Source organism: Callospermophilus lateralis, chromosome X (assembly GCF_048772815.1).
Source record: "Callospermophilus lateralis isolate mCalLat2 chromosome X, mCalLat2.hap1, whole genome shotgun sequence".
NCBI lineage: Eukaryota > Metazoa > Chordata > Mammalia > Rodentia > Sciuridae > Callospermophilus > Callospermophilus lateralis.
In genome coordinates this window covers 68492656-68516512 of record NC_135325.1, presented here as the reverse complement: position 1 = coordinate 68516512, position 23857 = coordinate 68492656, and the positions used below count along the sequence as shown (strand labels likewise).

The window sequence follows — 23857 nt, the reverse complement described above, 5'->3', positions numbered from 1 at the left end:
TTGCTAAAAGTGCTATTTAATTTCGTCCAACTTTAAGTCATTTGTATCTGTATTCCTAGTGTGGAGATGTGGCTTATATTAAATTACACAAGTAAATAAATTTCTATTACAAGTATTTACTGTTCCTAGTTATTAAGTAACATTTCTCAAAAATCTCAAGTACTGTATATATACTTCAAAATTGGTTCACAAATACTGGAAGTGACATTTGTCAGCACATGCACATGGGGTGGAATAGACTATACAGAAAATATTTGGTACAAAGGATACGGGCACTGACAGCTTCAGCATCTGAACACAGCAGTCTCTTCACTTCTTTCTCCACATCTGGAGAGTCAATGTACTGAAGCAAAGTACAGGAGGGAATACCAGTGGCTTCATTTGACAAGCTATGTTTTGCAGGATTGCTTTTTTCCTATATACCAAGGAATTCAAATGATTAGTGCTCATCACATGCTCATCCTAGATGCTCAAAGTTCTATTTTATTTATTTTTATTTTAAAAATATATATTTTAATTGTAGATACAATACCTTTATTTATTTATTTTTGTGGTGCTGAGGATCAAGCCCAATGCCTAACACATGAGAGGCAAGCACTCTACCACTGAGCCACGACCCCAGCCCTTCAATGTTCTATTTTAAATAGTGATATTTATCACGAATTGGTGTGAATATACTATGTATACAACCAGAGATATGATAAATTGTGCTCTATATGTGTAATAAGAATTGTAATGCATTCTGCTGTCATATATAAATAAAAAATAAATAAATTTTTAAAATAGTGTGATATTTATGAAAGAATCTTTAGCCAGGGTCTATATTTTTGTAAAGTAAGCTTATTATTCCCAATTAAACAAATTATTTGAGACATTTAAACTTTTCAGTCTTCAATTCTATAGTAAAGACTTCCTTCAGAGGTACAATCCTTAGGCTCAGTTATTACTTATTTGCCCTGATTCTTACTGGCAAAGAACTATAATACCTATTAGTTATTTAGAAATAATTTGGTTTAAAGATCCAAATTCCTAGATTTCACCTCCCTGTATCTTTATTATTAGAGATGTTCCTACAAAAGCTTAATCCTAACTACATGTTCTCCCTTTAATCCAGCTTTAGACAATTATCTCCACAGCAACTAATTTGTCATGCCACAAATAGAAATCAAGAGGAAATAAGCAATTAATTATAAATAAATGTTGGTAAGAGTGAATCCTGGCTTCAAAGGAGTGGCTTTTGAAATAAAATCAGATAAAAAGCAGACTGGAATATACAGGGCCACTGGCCACACTGTATCTTTTCATTTAGGAATTACTGGACATTCAACAATGAATTCATTATTCAGGAAATCAAATCTAGTATATGTATGTGGGGAGTGGGTGTTAAAAGTGAGAAGGAAGGCTCAGAAGTAACCTTTATAATTTATATTACTTGTTTGAAACTAGTGAGCTATTTAAACACATTAAAAGTAAATGATGATGTTACATTATGATTTTTCTACCTCAGTAAAGGTGATTTCTTCAATTTGCTTGAAATCAGCAGTCTATGAAATAAAACATAATAAACAGTGAAGTTATTTTATGATTGTTCTATTTCAGTAAAGCTTCAAGAGCGCTATAACTATTCTTTTTTAAATATTTTTTTAAGTTTAGTTGGACACAATACCTTTATTTTATTTATTTATTTTTATGTGGTGCAGAGGATTGAACCCAGCACCTCACACATGCTAGGCAAGTGCTCTAATGCTGAGCCACAACCTCAGCCCCATACAACTATTCTGAACTTAGTTTTACATTTAGTAGGCCCTCAATAAATGCTGCTGACTAACAAGAGTATAAAGTCCAGGCAACACATGGATTGAAAAACTCAAGAGTAAAGATATCAGTTCTCCCCAAACCGATCTATAAGTTTAATGCAATTCTGATCAAAGCTAGGCTTTTTGTAGATACAAACAAGCTTATTCTAAAATTTATACAGAAATGTATAGGCTCTAGAATGATTTAAACCATCCTGACAAAGAAAACTGAAGTGAGAAGTTTTCTGATTTTTAAAACATTGCTTTGAGATATGCTGGAGAGATTGACACATGGATCAGTTGAACAGAATAAAGAACTCAGAAATAAACACACACAAATACGTCCAACTGATTTTTGGCAAAGGTGTGAAGGAAATAATACAATAAAGGAAGAATAATAAATGGTGCTGGATCAATTGAACATTCTTAAGCAAAAAAAAAAAAAAATGAACCTGGAACTAAACCTTACACTTTTACAAAATTAACTAAAAAATGGATTGGAGACTTAAGTATAAAGTGTAAAACTTTTAGAAAAGAAAAAGGAGAAAGTATTTGGGATCTGGGCTAAGAAAGACTCCTTAGATTTAACAAAAAATGCAAGATCCCTTAAAGAAAATAAATTTAATAAATTAGACCTCATCAAAACTAAAACTTTTGCCCTTCAAAAGATCCTGTAAAGAGGATGAAAAGACAAGCTACAGTCTAGGAGAAGATACTGGCAAACTACATATATGATCAAAGACTTGTATTCAGTATATAAGGAAAACTCTTCAAACACAACAATAAAGTCATTTCAGAAAATGAGCATAAGGCATGAACAGATGCTTTACTAAAATGTATATATCTGTGCAAAATGAACACATGAGATGTTCAATATTGTAGCTATCAGGGAAATAAATACAAATTATTATTGCAATGAAATCACTATATCCCTATCAGGATGTTTAAATTTTTAAAAATGGTGATATTATGGCTTTTGGGGAACAAAAGCAGAATGTTACGGTTTAGATGTGGTATACCCTCCCAAAACCTCATGTGTGAGACAATGCAAGAAGGTTCACAGAGAAATGATTGGGTTGTGAGAGTCTTAATCCAATTATGCATTAATCCTCAGGGATTAACTAAGTGGGAACTGAAGTGGTAAGGTGTGGCTGGATGAGGTGGGAATTGGGGGTGTGGCTTTAGGTATACATTTGGATCTAGTGAGTGGAGTCTCTCTGCTTTCTGATCACCATGTAAGCTGCTTTCCTCTGCCACACTCTTCCTCCATGATGTCCTGCCTTACCTCGAGCTCCAAGGAATGGAGCTGGCCTTCTACGGAGTAAGACCTCTGAAACTGTGAGCCCCCAAATAAAGCTTTCCTCCTCTACAATTGTTCTGGTCAGGTCTTTTAATCACAGCAGTGGAAAAGCTGGCTAAAACAGAAATTGGTACCGAGAGTGGGATTGTTGCTGTGACTAGCCTGACCATGTGGTTTTTGATCTTTTGGGAATTGGTGAGAGGAATTTTGAGATGTGTGGCAGTGCAAGCTGGAAATTCTTTAGATTGTTGTAAGTGGAGTTTACAGGGCTATTATAGGGAAGCTCAGAAGACCAGAATGCCAATAGGATCGTGGTCAGTGAAGACAGGGCTCAAGAGGGTTCAGAAAAGGAGAACTCTATTGGAATTTGGAGTAGAGGCCATTCATACCATTCATGTTATGTTCTGGCTGAGAAGTTGTCTACATTTTGCCCCTGTCCTGAGACTTTCTGTGGAGATGATTTTAAAAGCAGTGGACTTACTTTTTCAAACGTTTTTTTAGTTGTTAGTGGACCTTTATTTTTTATTTATGTGTGGTGCTGAGATTCAAACCCAGTGCCTCAAACTTGCTGGGCAAGCACTCTGCCAACTGAGCCACAACCTCAGCCCCCAAGCAATAGACTTCTTAATCTGGTAGAAGAAATGTCTAGGTAGCATAGCATTCAGATGTCGGCATAGATATTGCTGGCAAATTTTAGCCAAATTTATTGTGATATTCAGGAGCAGAAAGTAGAGCAGAAATATTTGAAAAACTTGAACTTGAAAGGCAGGAGTAAAACTGGAGCTAAGAAAGTTGCGGTTGTTAAAGACATTACTGACACTAAAGAAATGCTAAGGACTTTGCCTAGAGACTATTAGAAAGATGGTTTTAGGGCATCTCAGGAGCTGGCAAGACCACACCTCTCTCAGGCTCAAGGGAGTAAAAGAGAAAATTCTCTTGAGAAGAGACCAGTGAGGAATCCTTCTGTACAAGGGGACCTGGAAAGCTTTTTCAATATGCTCAGCCACCCAGACACTGAGAGGCTGCTGCAGCTAGGGTTCGTGGAGGCTTGGTACTACTCAAGATGGCAGCAGACCTTGGCGTCAACCACATGGTGCTGGTTCTGCAGGAATGCAGGATGCTGGAGTTAGGGGGTCATGGAGGCTTCCACCAAGATTTCAAAGGAAGGCCTTGGAAGCCAGGCAAAGTGCAGCAGGGTTGAGTCCCTGCAAGCACTCTCTGAGAAAGCAAGGTATGGAGATTTGAGGAGGAAGCCAAAGCTGCCGTGGAGACCCCCGAGATTAAGAAATGCCAGTGACATGGGATACTGTCCTAGGAAAGCTGCAGGAATTGAGCAGAGACAAGCCAAAGAAAAGCCACTTACACTGTAACCAACATGGCCACAGGGGTGGAGTTATAAAAGCCTTTTGGAGAGAACATCACAATGCCATGTGCCCCAGATGCTGGACATGGAGCTACAGGACTTGTTTGCCCAGCTGAATTTCCATCTTCCCTTGGTCCTATCCTTTCTTTCTATATCCCTAATTTGGAAATGGAAATGTTTACTCTGTACCATTATATACTGGGTACTTGTAAATCGCTTTTAATTTTACAGGAGCTCACAATGTGAGTTGTCTTGAGCCTCAGAAAAGACTTTGGACTTGAACATTGAGCAATCTCTGAACTATTGAGACCATGGGGACTCTTGGGAATGGACTAAATATATTTTGCATCATCAAATAAGTATGAGCCTTTGGGGGCTCGGGATGGAATGTTATGGTTTAGATGTGGTATCCCCCAAAAGCTCACATGTGAGACAATACGAGAAGGTTCACAGGAGAAATGACTGGGTTGTGAGAGTCTTAACCCAATTAGGGAATTAATCCCCTGATAGGGATTAACTAAATAAGTAGTAACTAAAGTGGTAGGGTACGGCTAGAGGAGGGGGAAATTGGGCATGTGGCTTTGGGGTATATATTTGGATCTGGTGAGTGGAGTGTCTTTCTGCTTCCTGATCACCATGTGAGCTGCTTCTCTCTGACACACTCCTCCTCCATGATGTTCTGACTTACCTTGAGCCCTGAGAAATGGAGTCAGCCTTCTATGGACTAAGACCTCTGAAACTGTGAGTCCCAAATAAACCTTTCCTCCTCTGCAACTGTTCTGGTCAGGTCTTTTTTTTTTTTTTTGAGGAAAATATAACCATTTTATTATACACACTTTCTTATTATGAATGGCAACTATTGATAAAAAGCATAAGGTTTCCCAACAAAAACTATCAACGATAATGCACATTAGATATAGGAAGTTGATCAACTATCACTGTCATTAACTTTTCATTAATTCTTTGTAAAGCCTGCTTTGAAGAAGTCAAATAAAGAAAGGAGGCAGCAACCTATTTCTTTAACAACTGGAAACAAAAGAGGAGATCAGCTTGGCATCAGCTATAATTTTTAATTTATTTATTTAAGAAAACATATTTATGAAGACTAATCCTATTTATGTTAAAATTTTTTTATTGGTTGTTCAAAACCCTACAAAGCTCTTGACATATCATATTTCATACATTAGCATACATTAGCTTCAAGTGAGTTATGAACTCCCTTTTTTACCCCAAGTACAGATTGCAGAATCACATGGGTTACACATACACAGCAGTGAAAAAGCTGACTAAAAGATGACAACACCTAATGTTGATGAAGAGGTAGATAAACTGAATCACATTATTGGGGTGGAAATATAAAATGGTACCTTCCTCTGAAAAAAGCATGGCAGTTCCTTATGAAACTAAATATGTAACTGCCATACAACCCAATAATTGCACTCCTGGGCATTTATCCCAGAGAATTGAAGATTTATGTTCACTCAAAAAACCTGTTCACAGTTTTACTTATATTGGTGAAAAACTAGAAACAACCCAGATGTCCAGTTAAACACATTGGTACATTCATATTAATGAATACTACTCAGCAATAAAAAGGAACAAACTATTGATGCATGCAAAAGCTTACATATATCGTAAGGGCATTATGCTGAGTAGGGGAAAAGCTACTCTCAGATATTATATACTGTATGTTTCCACATAGATGATATCCTAAAAAATACAGAGATGAAAAACCAGGAGTGTAAGGTAGAAGGGAGGTGGGTATGATTATATAAGGGCAAGTTAAGAGATCCTTGAGGTGATGGAACTGTAGTATTCTAACAATGTAGGTAGGTACATAAACCTTCACATGGGATAAAACTGCATAAAACTAAATACATGCACCAAACACATGAGTACAAGTAACATGGGATTTGAATGAGACTGGTGAACTGTAATAATGTTAGTTTCCTGTTTATAATTATTATATTATATATTGGAAAAATGATATAATGGGGGAAACTGGGAAAGGGGCACATAGTAGCTCTCTTTTATTTCTTAAAATTACATGTGAATCTAAAATTATTTCAAAATAAAAAGTTCAATTGAACAAAAGAAGTCAAACTACAGTACTCCTGTAACTTACCAAAGTTTCTGCAAGCCTGAAGTAAGGTAAAGAATATAACCACAATTCCCAAATCTCAGGTTCTATATGGGTTCATTTTAAAACTATATCTTGAGGGCTGGGGTTGTGGCTCAGTGGTAGAGCACTCACCTAGCATGTGTGCACCCTGGGTTCACTCCTCAGCACAACATAAAAATAAATAAATAAAATAAAGGTATTGTGTCCAACTACAACTAAAAATAAATATTAAAAAAAACCTATATCTTGAAATCCAAAAATAAAAACATGAGTTTCAAATTCATGGTCTTTTCCAGACCCCTAACAACTAGCCTTAAAAACAGGTCTATTTTTATTCATTGCTATATTCCCAATGTCTAACACACAGTGTCAAACATTTAGCCCACTTTCAAATGTTTAATGAACATATAAATGAATGAGCAAATTAATTTTTAACTAACTTTCTTCCTTTTCTTCCTGCTCAATATCCTCTTCTCATCTACCCAGCAGACACACAAATAGCATGAGACTCACCTTTTTTTTTGTTTTCCGGAATCTTTTCTTTCTGACATTCTTAAGTGGTGGAGTAACTAAAATAAATACAACATGGTGAAACATACTTATAACTGAAGGTATTTACATGTCTATCAGAATTTGATAGAGGGATCATACTATAAGCTACTGGTTCATGACATGCCTTCCTTTAAGAGTGTTTGTGAGTCTAATAAACCAGGAAAGAGGTCCCTGATTCAGCAGATAAATACAGTCAGCCAGAATGAGCAAGGGGCAGGTGACTTACTGCCGTGCTTCCAGATATATTTTTTTTCTGTTTCCCTTTCATTATTCCCGGTTATACTGACATCAGTAGAGGTAATTGGTTCTTCCGGAGAAGAGTGAAGATCACCATCAGCACTGCACACAAGCATCTACATGCAAAGATAAAACATAAAAATAAATAAATAAAATAAAGGTATTGTGTCCAACTACACAATACCTTTTAGCAGCAAAGATAAAAAGTTGACTATAGCCACAAATCTTGGGTTAGTAATGAATCATGAACATTCTTACCACCATATATCCTGGAGCACAGAGGAGACTGATACTTGCCATTTCCAGAAAACCTAGTATTATGTAATATACATTCATATTCTCTCTTTTGCTTTCAAATTCTTTCTCCCTCTCTCATTCTTATTCTTTCTCTCTCCTCTCTCCAACAGCACTGTATATAGACTGTGAACTTTTTTTTAAACTGGAGTGTTTACCATTGCAGAGAGAATATGTTAAAAATGCATACATCTTAGCATTTTGATCTAGAAAAGAAATTAGAAAGCAATGAGATGATGAATAAGAACCAATTTAAAACTCCAGAGTTAACATACTACTTTAGTAGAAAGTTCAGAAGATTCCAGCTGTTTATATTTTTTAAAATTTTTTTAGTTGTCAATGAACCTTTATTTTATTTATTGATATGTGGTGCTGAGAATTGAACCCAGTGCCTCACACATGCTAGGCAAGCACTCTGCCACTGAGCCACAACCCCAGCCCCGTATCTTTTAATTAATAAAAGTCACTATAAATGGCAAGTAGGTGATTATAAAAGATATTTGAATGAAATAAGGTAGGAAAATTTCAAGATAAAACACTAAATAAGAAGTTAATATTTTTTTCCTGTGCACAGGGAGAACAGCAGCTGATTTGGATTCCAGACAGATTAACTAAAGCGATTTCTACAGACCAAAAAGAAGATGTGATATCCAGAACTCCAGTTTGGTTATTCTTACATCTGCGACAGAACCAGAATGCTTTTTTCAATATCTATTTTATTATTGCCCTTTCCCATATTTTTTTTTTTTTGAGCTCATACAGACCTAGGATAATGTTTTGCTGATCAGTCCTATTTTTTGACTATAGAGTTTTTAAACATTGCAATGGGGATTTCACCTGTAAAAAGTTATAAGGCCTTTACTATTATGTTATGTGTCCAAAAAATGTATATAAGCCCAAGGTACTTTGGAAGGATATTCTAACAGGACAATGGAAAGGTCCTGACCCAGTAATTGTCTGGAGTCGTGGGTCTGTTTGTGTGTTTCCACAGGGAAACAGCCCAATGAGCATCACCGCAGAGGAGCCAATCAGCTAGATGTTGCTGGGGCCGCTGTGAGCCAATCATCAGCTGGCAGTCTGAAAGTTTGCTGGGGCCCCTTCAGCTCATCAGCTGGCAGTCTGAAAGTTTGCTGGGGCCCCTTCGGCTGTGGCTCTCAACATCTCCCCCTCTCTGTTTAAACAACAAGCATGTGGCTTAGGGACTGTGCCTGCCTTAGGTTGTCCAATAGTCCATATGGTCCTTACCCGTTATCGGATCAGCTGACCTCAAGGCGTCAGCCTCCTGTCTTAGGTTGGTACCATAGTAATTGGATCTTACCCGTCATTGACTACCAGTCCAGTATACAGCCACACCTGTGTAGAGGTCTTCGTACCAGCGGGGGGTGAAGTTCTTTACCTCACCTCTGTTGGCCCCCAAATTTTAGCTGAACGATCATGACAAACAGAAGGGAGGAAGATACACCAAGCCAGCTGACGGCTCCTTTTGGAAAAATTGTACCACCGATGACACCATCAGCATAAATACCCCAACACTAACCAGAAGTTGCTGCACCAACAGATAGTTCACAATGCATATAAGTGATACATAATTTTTTCTTTAGCCATTATTGCCAGAATTCCTATCTTCAGTGAAGACAATGTAAATTGTTAAGAAAATTGTTTTCTTTTAGTGCCTTCTGGAATGTTATATAATGTTATATAATTTTTCTTTAGCCATTATTGTCAGAATTCCTATCTTCATCCCAGTGCTGGTGAAGACAATGTAAATTGTTAAGAAAATTGTTTTCTTTTAGTGCCTTCTGGAATGTTACATAATTTTTTCTTTAGCCATTATTGCCAGAATTCCTATCTTCAGTGAAGACAATGTAAATTGTTAAGAAAATTGTTTTCTTTTAGTGCCTTCTGGAATGTTATATAATTTTTCTTTAGCCATTATTGCCAGAATTCCTATCTTCATCCCAGTGCATGAAGACAAAGATAAAACCAATCTACAGCTTCTGCAATAGCCATCACTGAACTGCTTGCAGAACTTGCCTGGACTATGTATCACTTATATGCATTGTGAACTCACTTGTATGCATTGTGAACTATCTGTTGGTGCAGCAACTTCTGGTAGTGTTGGGGTATTTATGCTGATGGTGTCATCGGTGGTACAATTTTTCCAAAAGGAGCCGTCAGCTGGCTTGGTGTATCTTCCTCCCTTCTGTTTGTCATAATCGTTCAGCTAAAATTTGGGGGCCAACAGAGGTGAGGTAAAGAACTTCACCCCCCCGCTGGTACAAAGACCTCTACACAGGTGTGGCTGTATACTGGACTGGTAGTCAATGACGGGTAAGATCCAATTACTATGGTACCAACCTAAGACAGGAGGCTGACGCCTTGAGGTCAGCTGATCCGATAACGGGTAAGGACCATATGTACTATTGGACAACCTAAGGCAGGCACAGTCCCTAAGCCACATGCTTGTTGTTTAAACAGAGAGGGGGAGATGTTGAGAGCCACAGCCGAAGGGGCCCCAGCAAACTTTCAGACTGCCAGCTGATGAGCTGAAGGGGCCCCAGCAAACTTTCAGACTACCAGCTGATGACTGGCTCACAGCGGCCCCAGCAACATCTAGCTGATTGGCTCCTCTGCGGTGATGCTCATTGGGCTGTTTCCCTGCCCTTTCAGACCACGGAGCTGCTCATTGGGGGACTTTTTTGGCTCTGCCCATGCGACCCAGCCAATCGGCCTCAAGAGCAGGAGGATTGTGGGAGGAAGAGGTTGTTGGGGTGTGTGGCTTGTGGGAAGCCGGTGGTGGCAGTTGGGCTCTGAGGGTTTTTTCCTGAGGAGCTGTTTTGTTTATCTTGTGTGGTTCTAAAAATAAAGTTAGTTTCTTTTGACAAGTGGCTCCTGAATTGTGCCCAGCCAGACTGCGGCATTAGAAAGGTTTTAGTAGCAGTCTCCTTTTGTAACTTTCCCCCTGATGGCTTTTTCTGCTCTAAACTTTCTTTCTCTGTCTGATTAGCTCGAAAGACCTTCTCTTTTACTTGAATCTTTTCCTCTTTCTGACTAACTTGAGAGACCTCCTCATTTACTTGAATCAATATGTCTTCTCCTTCCTCTACCTTTGTCTGAATTGAAGGTTTTGGACTAAGAAAACCAGATACCAATGCCCACAATGCCAATGTGCCAGCTGGCAGAGTTCCTGGGCTGTTCTTTTCTATTCTTTTTAAATCTTCACCATGATGGTTCCATTGTGATATATTTAACAACTCCTCCTTAAAAAGCCATGGGCTACATTTTTGCATTGTATCAACGTATGCCCTGACTGTTCTTGATTTTACTGAGATGCCTTCTTCCTCTAACAATTTACTTAACACTCTTTCAGTTTGTTTTTTACTAGTTTCTGATCCCGTATTTCTACTATAATACAACCCAACAAGATGACGCCAAACAAAACCGAGACAGAATGAAATAAAAATGGAACAACAAAAATTCATTATAGCCTTTCTATCCTCCTGACATGTGCATCCGTCCTTTCTCCCTATCTGTTCCTCAGACGTAAATAGTTTTTCCTCAGAAGTGAGCGGTTTTTCTTCCGTCTCACTCATCTCCAGGGACAGGCAACTTAAAACAAAAATGAAGCAAAACAAAAGAGGAATCTTAAAATGGCTCCCCATCCTCTCACCCTGCCCTCAGGGGCGAGCGGTTTACTTACCCTCAGTCGCTCCCCGTGCGAGCCACCAAATGCCGCAGTCTGGCTGGGCACAATTCAGGAGCCACTTGTCAAAAGAAACTAACTTTATTTTTAGAACCACACAAGATAAACAAAACAGCTCCTCAGGAAAAAACCCTCAGAGCCCAACTGCCACCACCGGCTTCCCACAAGCCACACACCCCAACAACCTCTTCCTCCCACAATCCTCCTGCTCTTGAGGCCGATTGGCTGGGTCGCATGGGCGGAGCCAAAAAAGTCCCCCAATGAGCAGCTCCATGGTCTGAAAGGGCAGGGAAACAGCCCAATGAGCATCACCGCAGAGGAGCCAATCAGCTAGATGTTGCTGGGGCCGCTGTGAGCCAATCATCAGCTGGCAGTCTGAAAGTTTGCTGGGGCCCCTTCAGCTCATCAGCTGGCAGTCTGAAAGTTTGCTGGGGCCCCTTCGGCTGTGGCTCTCAACAGGAAATTTCAAGATAAAACACTAAATCAGAAGTTAATATTTTTTTCCTGTGCAATTTATCTGGAAATCAGAAATGGCAAGTAATCTTTCACCAAGTAGAAAGGAGTAATGGGAGAAAACAAAAGGGATTCTTGAAGGATGTGAGGGCTAGAATACTAAGACAATTAGTTCATACCTGGGAAATATCTGCAGTTTCATAAAAGGTTTTTTTATCAAGAGTTTTCAGGCTTCCAATGACACAAGGCAAATCAACCAGCTTAGCAGATAGTGAGACATCTTCTACCTCAACAACTGCATGACGTCTATCAGCTAAAGAGAAGTAGAGAAGATTAAAGCTGACATTTTCCTGATGAATTCCTAAGCCTCCTAGGTTTTAAATAATGAAGACTTATGTGGGACAGATTAGTTTTTCAGTGAAACCCACTATTTCTCAAAATGTTAGAACTGTGTACACAATTGGTAAATTCGGAGAGAAAAGAAGGGGGTTCATTATCCCAGCATATGTCACTCATTCAAAAGTAGCTAAGTTTCTTGGTAATGATTGTGAACTAAATTTGGTTGAAGGAGAAAATTTATCATTTTCATTCAGAAAGGCAAATTCTATTCATTTAAATAAATTCCTTATTTTATTTATTTTTAATTTTTTTCATGGATCACTTTCTTTTTATAGAAAGGATAGAATATAATATATATTCTTTTTAGCATTCCTCTTTTAACTTTAACAGTGTATTCTGGAAGGCATACCATATCAGTTCATTGAAATCTTGATCATTCTTTTTTTAATAGGTGCATAGTACTCCTTGTGGATTTATCATAGTTTATATAATCACTCACTTAATATCTCTCCCATATATCTACATTTATTTCAAAACTTTACAAATACAAAGCATTCTATAATAAATAACCTCCTGCATACATATTTTTATTTTATTGATGAAAGTATGTCTTCAGGGTACAGGCCCACAAAGTCACTTGTTGGACTGAAAGGTAAATGTACCTGTAATTTTATTAGGTATTGCCACATTTCCCAACAGAAGGGTTAAACAATTTGCATTCCCACCAGTAATGTATGGAAAGTGCCTGTTTCTACACAACTTTGCCAACAGATACATTCTTTATTTAAATTTTTTTAGTTGTAGATGGACACAATATCATTATTTTATTTATTTTTATGTGGTGCTGAAGCTCAAATCCAGTGCCTCACACATGTGAGGCAAGTGCTCTACCACTAAGCTGCAGCCCCAGTCCCACATTCCTTATTTTTTAAGAGACATTCAATAATGTTATCATATATGTATTTTTAAAGGGTTGGATGAAGAAAGAGCATGATCTTACATTGATGCTACATATCAAGTTAAAATCTCTAGTTGGGAGGGGCTGGGGTTGTGGCTCAGTGGTAGAGCACTTGCCTCGCATGAGTGAGGTACTGGGTTCGATCCTCAGCACCACATAAAAATTTTAAAAATTTCTAGTTGGTTTCACAATGATAAAACTCTATACTTCAGAAATGTTGTGAACTCTAAGTCATGCTCAAATGTCTCAAATATGAATAAAAGAGGATTTTGGCATAATTTTCTAATATTAAGTGAAAACAGAAGATGTAGAACCATGTTTAACAAAATCTTTTTGTGAGAATTAACTTTTAAAATACAAAGAGATAATTTATAGTATTATATATAAAACTTTCTCTGTAAGAAAACACAAGAAGAAAGAATTAATACTGGCTATCTTTGGTATCAAGGTTGGGACACTGAAGCAGGCAAGCTTCATTTTTCCTTTTGAATTTATCTGTTTTGAATTTTCTAACCATGAATTTGTATCATCTTTTATTTTTAAAGTGAAAATAGATGGGGCTGGGGATGTGGCTCAAGTGGTAGCACGCTCGCCTGGCATGTGTGCGGCCCGGGTTCGATCCTCAGCACCACATGCAAAACAAAGATGTTGTGTCCGCCGAAAGCTAAAAAAAATAAATATTAAAAAAAATTCATGAAGTGAAAATAGAGTTAAGTGAGTAGTGGGATTATGGGCCACATTTTATTTTCTTCTTTATACACTTTTCTGTATTTTAAGAAAGCTAACAAAAATCAATCTATCTATCTATCTATCTATCTATCTATCTATCTATCTATCTATCTATCTATCGGTACTGAGGATTGAACCCAGGGGCACTTAAACACTGAGCCACATTCCCAGCCCTTTTATTTTTTATTTTAAGACAGGGGCTTGATAAGTTGCTTAGGGCCTTGCTAAGTTGTTCAGGCTGGCCTTGAATTTGCAATCCTCTTGCCTCAGCCTCCCAAACTGCTGGGATTACAGATGTGCACCACCACACCTGGCTAACTGTTTATTTATTTTATTTATTTACTTAAAACTGTGTGTTTTAAGCAGACAAACTCTAGGTGAAAGCATTTATTTACTTTTTCTGTGGGATTTTTTAGAATTAACATGATTTTTAATTGACAATTATATTACATTTATGGGGTACAATGTGATGCTTTGATATATGTATACAATGTGGAATGATTAAATCAACCTAATTAACATAGCTTTGCTTAATATTTTTTGGAGTGATACATTTGAAATTTACTTTTTTGGGGAGGGTACCAGGGATAGAACTCAAGGGCACTCAACCCCTAAGCCTCCACCCCAGCCCTATTTTATATTTTATTCAGAGACAGGGTCTTACTGAGTTGCTTAGTGCCTCACTTTTGCTGAGGCTGGCTTTGATCTCACAATCCTCCTGTCTCAGCCTCCTGAGCTGCTAGGATTACAGGCATGTACCACTATACCCAGCTGAAATTTATTTTCTTGCTAGGCATGGTGGTGTGGCCTGTAGTTCTAGCTACTTGGGAGCAGAAGTATTGATTAAATCTAGGAGTATAAGCACCTTGGCAGCATAGCAAGCTCCTATCTCATAAGAAATAAAAAGAAGAGAAATGAAATTAACTTTTTTATTATTTTGAAATATATATTATTACTGAGTATAGTCACCCTGCTGTGAATGGATCTGAAAACTTATCCCTTCTGTCTAGCCAAAACTTTGAACCTGCTGACCAGCAACTCCCTATTCCCTCTCTCTTCCCCCACCAGTGCTCACCAGTCTCTGGTAATCACCAATCAACTTTCTGGTATGAACTCGATTTTTGAGATCATACTGTATTTGTTTTTCTGTGCCTGCCTTATTTGACTTAGCACAATGTCTTCAATATTAATCCATGTTGTTCCAAATGACAGAATTTCACTCCTTTTAAAGACTGAATAGTATTCCCATAGAGTACCAAAATTTTCTTTATCCATTCATTCCTTGATGGACACTTAGGTTGATTCAATATCTGAGCTATTATGAATAGTACCACAATAAATATGGGATTACAGCTATCCCTTCAACATACTGATTTCAATTTCAAATTTCAGTTTATATTCCCATAAATGGAATTATGGGATCATACGGTAGTTCTAATTTTAGTTTGTTGAGGAACTTTCATACTGATGGCTGTAGTGATTTACATTTCCACTAACAGTGTGCAAAGGTTTCCTTTTCTCCACATCCTCATCAAAACTTATTTTTCTTGCTTTTTTCCATGTTTTATTGGTACATTATAGTTGTACATAATGGTGGTATTTGTTGTTACATATCCATACATACACACAATATAATTTGGCCAATATCTTTTCCCAATATTTACTATGCCCTCCCCTTTTCCCTCCCCCTGGTTTCTTTCCTCTACTCTCTTGATTTTCCTTTGATTTTTATGAGATCCTCCCCTCGCACACCTTTCTTTTACATTTTCCTCTCTAGTTTCCACATATGAAGGAAAACATGTGACCTTTCACCTCCTGAGTGTGGCTTATTTTGTTTAACATAAGATTCTTAAGTTCCATCCATTTCCTGCAGATGACATAATTTCATTTTTCTTTATAGCTAAATAAACCTCCATTGTATGTATGTGTGTGTATGTATGTATGTATGTATGTGTATATATATATATATATATATATATATATATATATATCATATTTTCTTTATACATACATCTGCTGATGGATACCCAAGTGGGTTCCATGGTTTAGCTATTGTGAATTGTGCTGCTATAAACATGGGTATGCATGCATCGCTGTAGTATGATAATTTTAATTCTTTAGGATAAATATTGAGGAGTGGTATAGCTGGGTCAAATGGGGGTTCCATTCCTAGTCTTTTGAGGAACTTCCATACTAATTTCCATAGTGGTGGTACTATTTTACAATCTCACCAATAGTGTAAAAGTGTTCCATTTCCTCCATATCTTCTCCAGCATTTTTTATTGTTTCTATTTTTTTTTTTTTTTTGGTACCAGGGATTGAACTCATGGGTACTTGACCACTGAGCTACATCCCTAGTCCTATTTTGTATTTTATTTAGAAACAGGGTCTCACTGAGTTGGTTAGCACCTTGACATTGCTGAGGCTGGCTTTGAACTGGAGATTCTCCTGTCTCAGCTCCTGAACTGCTGGGATTACAAGCGTGCACCTCTGTACCCGGCTATTATTTATATTTTTGATGGCTGACACCCTGCGTGTGGCTCTCTAAACCATGATTCCATCAAAATAGAGACTATATTCCATTCTTTTTTAAAAAAAATTTTAGTTGTTGATGGACATTTATTTATTTATTTATTTATATGTGGTGCTAAGAATTAAACCCAGTGCCTCACACATGCTAGGCAAGTGCTCTACCACTGAGCCACAACATCAGCCCCAGTAGGGGAGTCAAACTCAACACCACAGTGGTGGCTACCTAATCTATTCTTTTTCACATGTTTAGTACCTAGCACAATGCCTGGCACATGGCAACCACTTAGTAAATCATTATTCAGTGTATGGTGAATGGATATTAACTACTTACGAGATAAGTCAATTTTTAGTTTATCCTTCATTTTGACACTTCCAGAATGTATTAGGCTCCTGACAGTAGAAGCATGCTCCTACAAAAGAAGTAAATTAAAAAATTACAAGTGTTAATTGTGTATTTAGCATCAAATAGAAAAGATATATCAAATAGAACCCTCCCTTAAATAAAACCTTACATATCCCAAATGTTTCTAACAATTCCATGTACCAAGAGAGACCATGCATTATATACATTAAATTAGGATAAGGACAACTCCAATTTCATCATTATCTTTTAATAGCTATAGTTAGTATCTTCTCTCAGCTCTAAATTTCTGCCCCTCTCTACTACCCTTCAGTAGTAGTTGCTAAAGAAAGGCTTTGCTACTGTTTACTAGGTATATTAATTAACCCCAACTGGGGAACTATCTTTTTGAGCCCCATCCTTAACACAGCTTCCTAAACTAAATAATGTTTGAGTATGTGTATCAATGGGGGAAGAGATTCAAACACAATGTTTGAGATGAGCTTTGATAGCCTTGCATGGTGATCAGTTCTCAGGAGACAAAGTTCTGGTCCTTCTTACTGCCCCTTTTGAAGTGACAAAACAATTTTAGAAGCCTTATTTTGGCTTTCCAGGAATAGCTGTTAGTGTTTGTGATAAGTGACTAGATATGTCCCAGTTGTTTTGCCAGGGAATAAACCCATGTGATAGTTGACATGTATGGGAGGAAAGAAATGCTGCTAGAAGAATACACACAAGAATAGGACTGATTAGTAGAATATGATTCCTGGGAAATATTCTCAGTTTTTATAGCTTGAAATAGAAATGTTACAGAATCCAAGCAGAACTATACTTTTACACCGAAGATATTCTCTCTGAGACACAAAAGTTTCTTACCGGAGGCAGACGCAATATAAACTGGTTCTCAAGTTCATGAAGAGGTTCATCCTGATTTTTACTCATCTCTGTTTTGGGGTTCATGAAAACAAAAGAAAAAAAAAACAAGAGAAAGTCACTAAAAACTCCTCTTACTCCCTCTGCTGACCACTTTTGATAGTACTGGTTAAATTATACAAGATCTTGCCCATAATCCTCACTGGAATGATGTGTACAGTTCAGCAACATCTTATTTCACATATCTTGATTATATCTAAAATTACACCATATCTCCCCTCCAAATGTACAAATTTTCCTAAGTCAATCCAAATTACATGATGTAATCTGATAAACAAATGAACTGAGAGCTGTTATGAAAAATGATTTAGTCTTCTTAATGATATTCTTAGACTCTCCAGTAAGGGAGTCAAACTCAACACCACAGTGGTGGCTACCTAATCAAACTAAATTACCTCTGCATGGAAGAGTATACAAACTAAAGACTAAAATCAATCCAGTAATCACTTGCAGAAGTGTTCAAGGATGTTTTGAAATTAACAAAGTTTAAATTTTCAATATTTCATCCACTCTAATGGACCAATAGGAATTAAGCAATCCATAGGAGAGTAGGCAGATTTTTATGACTCTAGAGGGAGCATCAATAGCACTAAGATACCTTGGGGGATTTAGGAGTCCACTTCTCATGGCTAGATTGTCATTATGAGTATACCTAACTTCGTGGAAAAGATGCATTTCTGAAGGAGTGATATGAATAGAATAAAATCTCATTCAGTTTATTCATTGTGAACATTTATTGTGTACATTCTATGTGCCTTGTACTACACTGAGTGCTTTAAGCCTATTATTTCATTTAATCCTTGAAACCACCACTTGTTTGAAATACCCCTAAAAGCTATTTTAAGTCAATCCTAAGAAGGATCCCTTTATTTAAAAATACACTTTCAGATCTAAATAGAATGAGAAATTTATCTCTGCAATTTTCTTTTTTGTAAAGTGAAAATATATATATATATATATATATATATATATATATATATATATATATAATGGAAAATGCAATAAATTATGAAAAATAAATGCTGATATTAAAATCAAAATTACACTTTCAGCAAATAAATAATCTTGTCCAAGTAGATAGGTTTTCTGGACAAATAATAATCATATATAATTACAGAGTACTCAATGATGTTAGTGATCCATGTATACAATGTGGAATGACTGCATTTATCTAATTAACATATCACCTTATATACCTATAATTTTTTTGAGATTCATATTTTATTTACAAGTCAATGAAAAATGTCCTCTGTAAACTCTACATTAGGATATGAAAAGCAATATAAACATGTGGTTGCTGGCTGCACAGTGAAGTGTGTGAAAGGATTCTATGCCACTGTTATTTAAACAATGATTCTGTTATTTAAAACAAAGCAAAAACAAAAACAAAATCCGACATAATTTCTTCATGTTGCATATATGAAATAATGAAAAATAAAAATGACTTTTCAAAACTCTACAGTCTGTTCAAATGTGTTGGGTGACCAAGATATCACTTTCATTCAATGACAGTCCCTACTCTCCAAAGCTTCAGAGGCTTCTGAGTAATTACTTAATATTCATCAAGAGTATCTGCTTGAGGAATGGACAGATCCTGATCTTTAAGGGCTTGAACTTTCAGCTTCTCTGCTTCTAGCTTGGTCTGCTGTTCAACCCTCTGTTCTTAAATTTCTACAATAGACACTTGCAGGAGAGGTGTATCACTCTCCTTTTTCATGTCCAAATTGATCAATGCTTCTTATAAAGCCTCCATCTTGAAGCAGGACCAAGTGCTTTTTGTTGATGTCCTTGATGAGGCTGGCAGTGCCAGGTATATAGTTCATTTTGAGCTGAGATGAGGCTGTAATGTACAGCAGCCACTGCAGTTGCAGCCTTGGTGGAACCAGAACAGGAATGTCTTGTCCCAGACCTCTACTTCTGCCTGGCTTTCAGCTGCTGGGGTCTGCCCCAATACTTATAATTTATTCTTCCTTACTAAGTGCTACTTTCTACACTTTAACTAACATCTCTCCATCCCCCCACTAGCCTTTTGTGACTATCACAGTACTCTCTGCTTTAAGTGAGAATATGTGGTTTTTCTCTTTCTGTACCTGGCTCATTTCACTTACATAATGTTCTCCAGGTTCATCTATGTTGCTTTCAAATGACAAAAATTCCTTCTTAATGCTGAAGAGTATTCCACTGTTATATAAACCTCATTTTCATTATTAATTTTATCTGTTGATCAACATCTAGGTTGATTCCATAAATTGGCTATTGTAAATAATGCTACAATGAACATGGGAGTGTGGGTATCTGTTTCACATACTAAATTCAAGTCCTTAGAATACATCCCCTGAAGAAGGACTACAGGATCCCAAGTTAATAATTATTTATAATCTTTTTCCCATTTATTTAGGATGTATCTGTAATGGCTTGCACTTTGAGAATTAGGGCCCATGCTTCTGAGGAAGGCTTTTTCTTAAAGGTGAAAGAAAGCAATTACATACATGAAACCTAACAAAGGCCTCTTATGTTCTAAGGACATTATGCTATGCAGGAAATTATAAGATCTTATATCTTTAGTTGGAATAAAAACTTCAGCTAATGAACTAATACTAATAATATTAATATTAACTAATACTAATAATATTAATATTAACTACTATTACTACTACTACTACTACTAATAATAATAATAATAGTATTAGCTAATGAGCTAACACTCTGTAGACCATTAACTGGGATCTGAGTTTTGAATCTGAATCTCACATAAAAGCACTGGAACCTTCTCTTACCACACAGAAGTAGCTCTGGGATACTCTTAGGGTGAAGGAATTTACTAGTTATGAATTAACTCCTTCAGTATAACTTGAGAAACTATCAGAAAGGTATCAAAAGTATGAAGAAGAAAAAGAAAGCACCAAGTGATCAGCAGCTGAAAAGCAGACACACAGGGTGGGAGTGGGTGATACATTATTTGTAATAGTCATTTCTTCTCTTTTTGCTTAAGTGTGTGTGTGTGTGTGCGTGTGTGTGTGTGTGTGTGTGTGAGAGAGAGAGAGAGAGAGAGAGAGAGAGGAAAATATAAGGAAAAGTTAATTAAATAAAGTAAATGAAATAATGAATCTTGGAGTTGGGTTCATTGCCTAATGGGAAAAAGTAAAGAATAGTTATGGTTGGGAGCAGAAACACAGATTATTGGAAGAACTAGCTACTAAGCAAGATTTTATCTGATCTGTAGTAACTTTTAGATTTCTCAGCAGAACTAAGATTAGCACATTTTGTTCATTTTATTTCTTTTCTGACAACTCCTCTTTTTTATGAAAGAAAGAATTTAATAAGTGAAATCATTTAAAAATAGTTCCTGTAAATCACCCAAATAAAAGGTCTGGTGAAGAGAAGATGGAAACCCTAATTGGAATAAGTTTTAATTAATTTTAACTTTGTTACCTTCATTAACCCAAAGTACTGTATGGCATTTACTCTAAGAAAGGACATCTACTTTTTCCCAGTAAGAACTGTTTGATGCCTAATTAAATTCACAGGTTCACCCTCCACCATCAGCCCTAGTTCCATCTCACTTTAATAGAATTACAATTTGAATTTAACTAGACGGAGCCTGTTTAGCAGCACCCTCCAGGCAGTGCAAGTCAATGCAAACCTAGGTCAGTATTTTTTTTCACGTTTATGGCCGTAGGCTACAGTTTGGAGGCTGTAACCACTATCTCTCCGTCCTTATTCCTGGAGCACTAAGATTCCAAAGGTAAAGTTCAGCTTACCTTGAAAATCTCGCATAGCCTTCACACCTCACCATCCAGGATTGCTGGAGAGGGCAACACGCCAGAACCCCCTGCCCACTGCCCAACTCACCCACTCCTCCGCCGACTCGCGCTCGTACCGGAAAGGCTGTGCGGGTTGGGACCCGCCTCTCTTGCCAGGTGGGTTCCCGGCAAGCCAGGAGAAGGCTCCCGCTGGGGCCGTACGGGCGTCGGAGCGGGAGGCACGCGGAAGAAGCAGCCGACAGGTTGAAGAGCCCCGCTTGCGGAAGGAAAGGCAGGCCGCTTCCCGGAGGCAGCCGGCTCCCGCGTGTGGGGCGGGAATGCTTGAAAGGCGTTAAGCATTGAGAGAAAGCAATGACTTAGGGGCCACGTGGAGCAAGACCGAGGCTTTCAAAACAAGTTACTTTTTACACATAAGGGGAATGTCTGGCCGCCAGAGAATTTTTACCAGTACAAAGTAAAAAGAATGGTGCATTTGACTGCTTCTTGATTCCATTAGGTTGGACAATTTGTCACTAGGCTAGGTAACCTCATTTGATGACAAATACACCACCATGCAAACTCATTAAATTAAGTCCGCTTCAAACTCCTTTAACATGATAAGCCACTCCCTTTTCCTCTTCAAAATCATTCTTTTATCTACATATTTTTATGTACATATTTCTACCACAGTGGGGTGGGTAGCAGTTCTCTTCTCCCAAAGAAGATACCCAGATTGTGGGGTGGGGGGAGAATTTTAAAAGCCACTTACCTTTGACTTCCTGTGGGTTTTCCAGAATAGTTTTGTCAGCTGGTGTGGTGCTACTATCAGCATCGATTTTAGCACCTTGATCGGCAAGAATTTCTGTGCCTTTGTTGCTGTCAGTTTCCGGGCTGCACTCACAAACAATTTCAGCACCATGGTCCACAGAAATCTGGGACTCTTGGTAGTTCATTACTTCCAATGTTGGAGCTATTGTTGAATCATTTTCTGAGGAATTGGGGACCTCTCCCTCAGGGAACTCCATGATCCACTACGTTGGGGGTTGGAATCATAAAATGGCTTCCAGTTCAGTCATGTGACCTGCAGTGTTCCAGAACTTTCATAAAAAGATGACAGAGTTATGTTTCTTAAAGACATAGAGATACCATTAAAGACATTTTGATGCTTGTTAAAGATTGAAGCTGTAAATTCTCTACAGCTGACCTCTGATCTAACATAAGTGTAAGGAATATTTTTGTACAACAGTTTCTTATAGATATATGATTTTTTTTCATTCAGTTATGCTAGACTATTAGAGCTTTAGATATAGACAAAATAGTTTTGATCCCTTTTAGAACCCATCCACTGATCTTTATTTTGGCATTATACTGTCGGGCTACCAAGAGACCAGTTTTGCATTTAGTATAGAATATGCTTGACGACCTTTAATAATGATTTGAGGGAAAATTCTATTTTTGATAAATAAAATGGCTTAGTAATTGTTTGGAATCATATAGGTAATATAAATAATGTAATTAACATTCTTTGTGATGGATACTACGAAGCTCAAAACCAAGTTTGCAACTCTCCTCTGAAAACTATGGGCCTTGTTGGCATCTGTCAACCTTTCCCTTATTTTAAATACTACTTTCTTTAGGAATCCCCTAAAAATTTTATCTCGCACAGTAAATAACAGTGAAAACTGCTCAACCCCCCCTTTTTAAGAATCAGATATAAATGTTATAAAATGAAAATAGTGCCCTGACAAAAGTGTCTCAGGAAGCATCCCGTGGGTTAATGAGGACAACACAGTGAGAAACTGTTCCCTAATAAATTCAATCATCCAGAAAATGTTAATTGATAATTTAATGTGCCCAATCTGACTTGAAATACTTATCAAATGCCTAAAATATGGCTTATCATGAGAAGGAAACAAAATTATCCTTAGGAAATTTACAATCCAGCTGGTCACAGTGTCACATGTCTTTAATCCCAGCAACTGGGGAGGCTGAGTGAGGCAGATGGCAAGTTCAAAGCCAACGCCAGCAACTTACTGAGACTCTGTCTCAAAATAAATAAATAAAAGTGGCTGAGGATGTACTTCACTGATAAAGCACCCTGGGCTCAATTCCTAGTAGAAGAAAAAGAAGGTGGGGGAGAAGGAAATCTACAATCTAGTTTAAAATACAGGTATACACATATGCAATTTTCCACTTATTGCTAGATTTCCAAACACTTCTTAATTAAAAGGGGAATGAGAAGTGGAAGAAAGGATAAGGCAAGAATTATGGTTTCTCTTGGTAAAGGAGAAGCGATCCAAGAAGCAACATGATGTACAGATTTTAAAAGTATCATGTACATGCTATCATATTGTCAAGTCCACATAGGATATATTTCTGGTTGTATTCTGTCATGATGCTGTTTCTTTCCATTAAGTTAATCTACATCCTTTCTCCCTTGGAAAACATTCTTCTCCATCCCCA

General features: G+C 37.4%; 1 protein-coding gene and 1 pseudogene across 1 annotated transcript in view; both read right to left on the bottom strand.

Annotated features, from left to right (window-relative positions):
- Positions 1-22419, bottom strand: part of Taf7l (TATA-box binding protein associated factor 7 like) — a 40916-nt gene extending 18497 nt beyond the window's left edge. The window contains exons 1-8 of the mRNA XM_077106464.1: positions 22164-22419; positions 17595-17662; positions 16710-16788; positions 12000-12133; positions 7360-7486; positions 7095-7150; positions 1503-1544; positions 271-343 (exon numbers count right to left, since the gene is read on the bottom strand). Coding sequence (XP_076962579.1) covers positions 271-343; positions 1503-1544; positions 7095-7150; positions 7360-7486; positions 12000-12133; positions 16710-16788; positions 17595-17662; positions 22164-22419 — 835 coding nt within the window. The remainder of the gene's footprint in view (positions 1-270; positions 344-1502; positions 1545-7094; positions 7151-7359; positions 7487-11999; positions 12134-16709; positions 16789-17594; positions 17663-22163) is intronic.
- Positions 19204-19474, bottom strand: LOC143639499 (U6 snRNA-associated Sm-like protein LSm1 pseudogene; annotated as a pseudogene).
- Positions 22420-23857: the final 1438 nt, after the last annotated feature.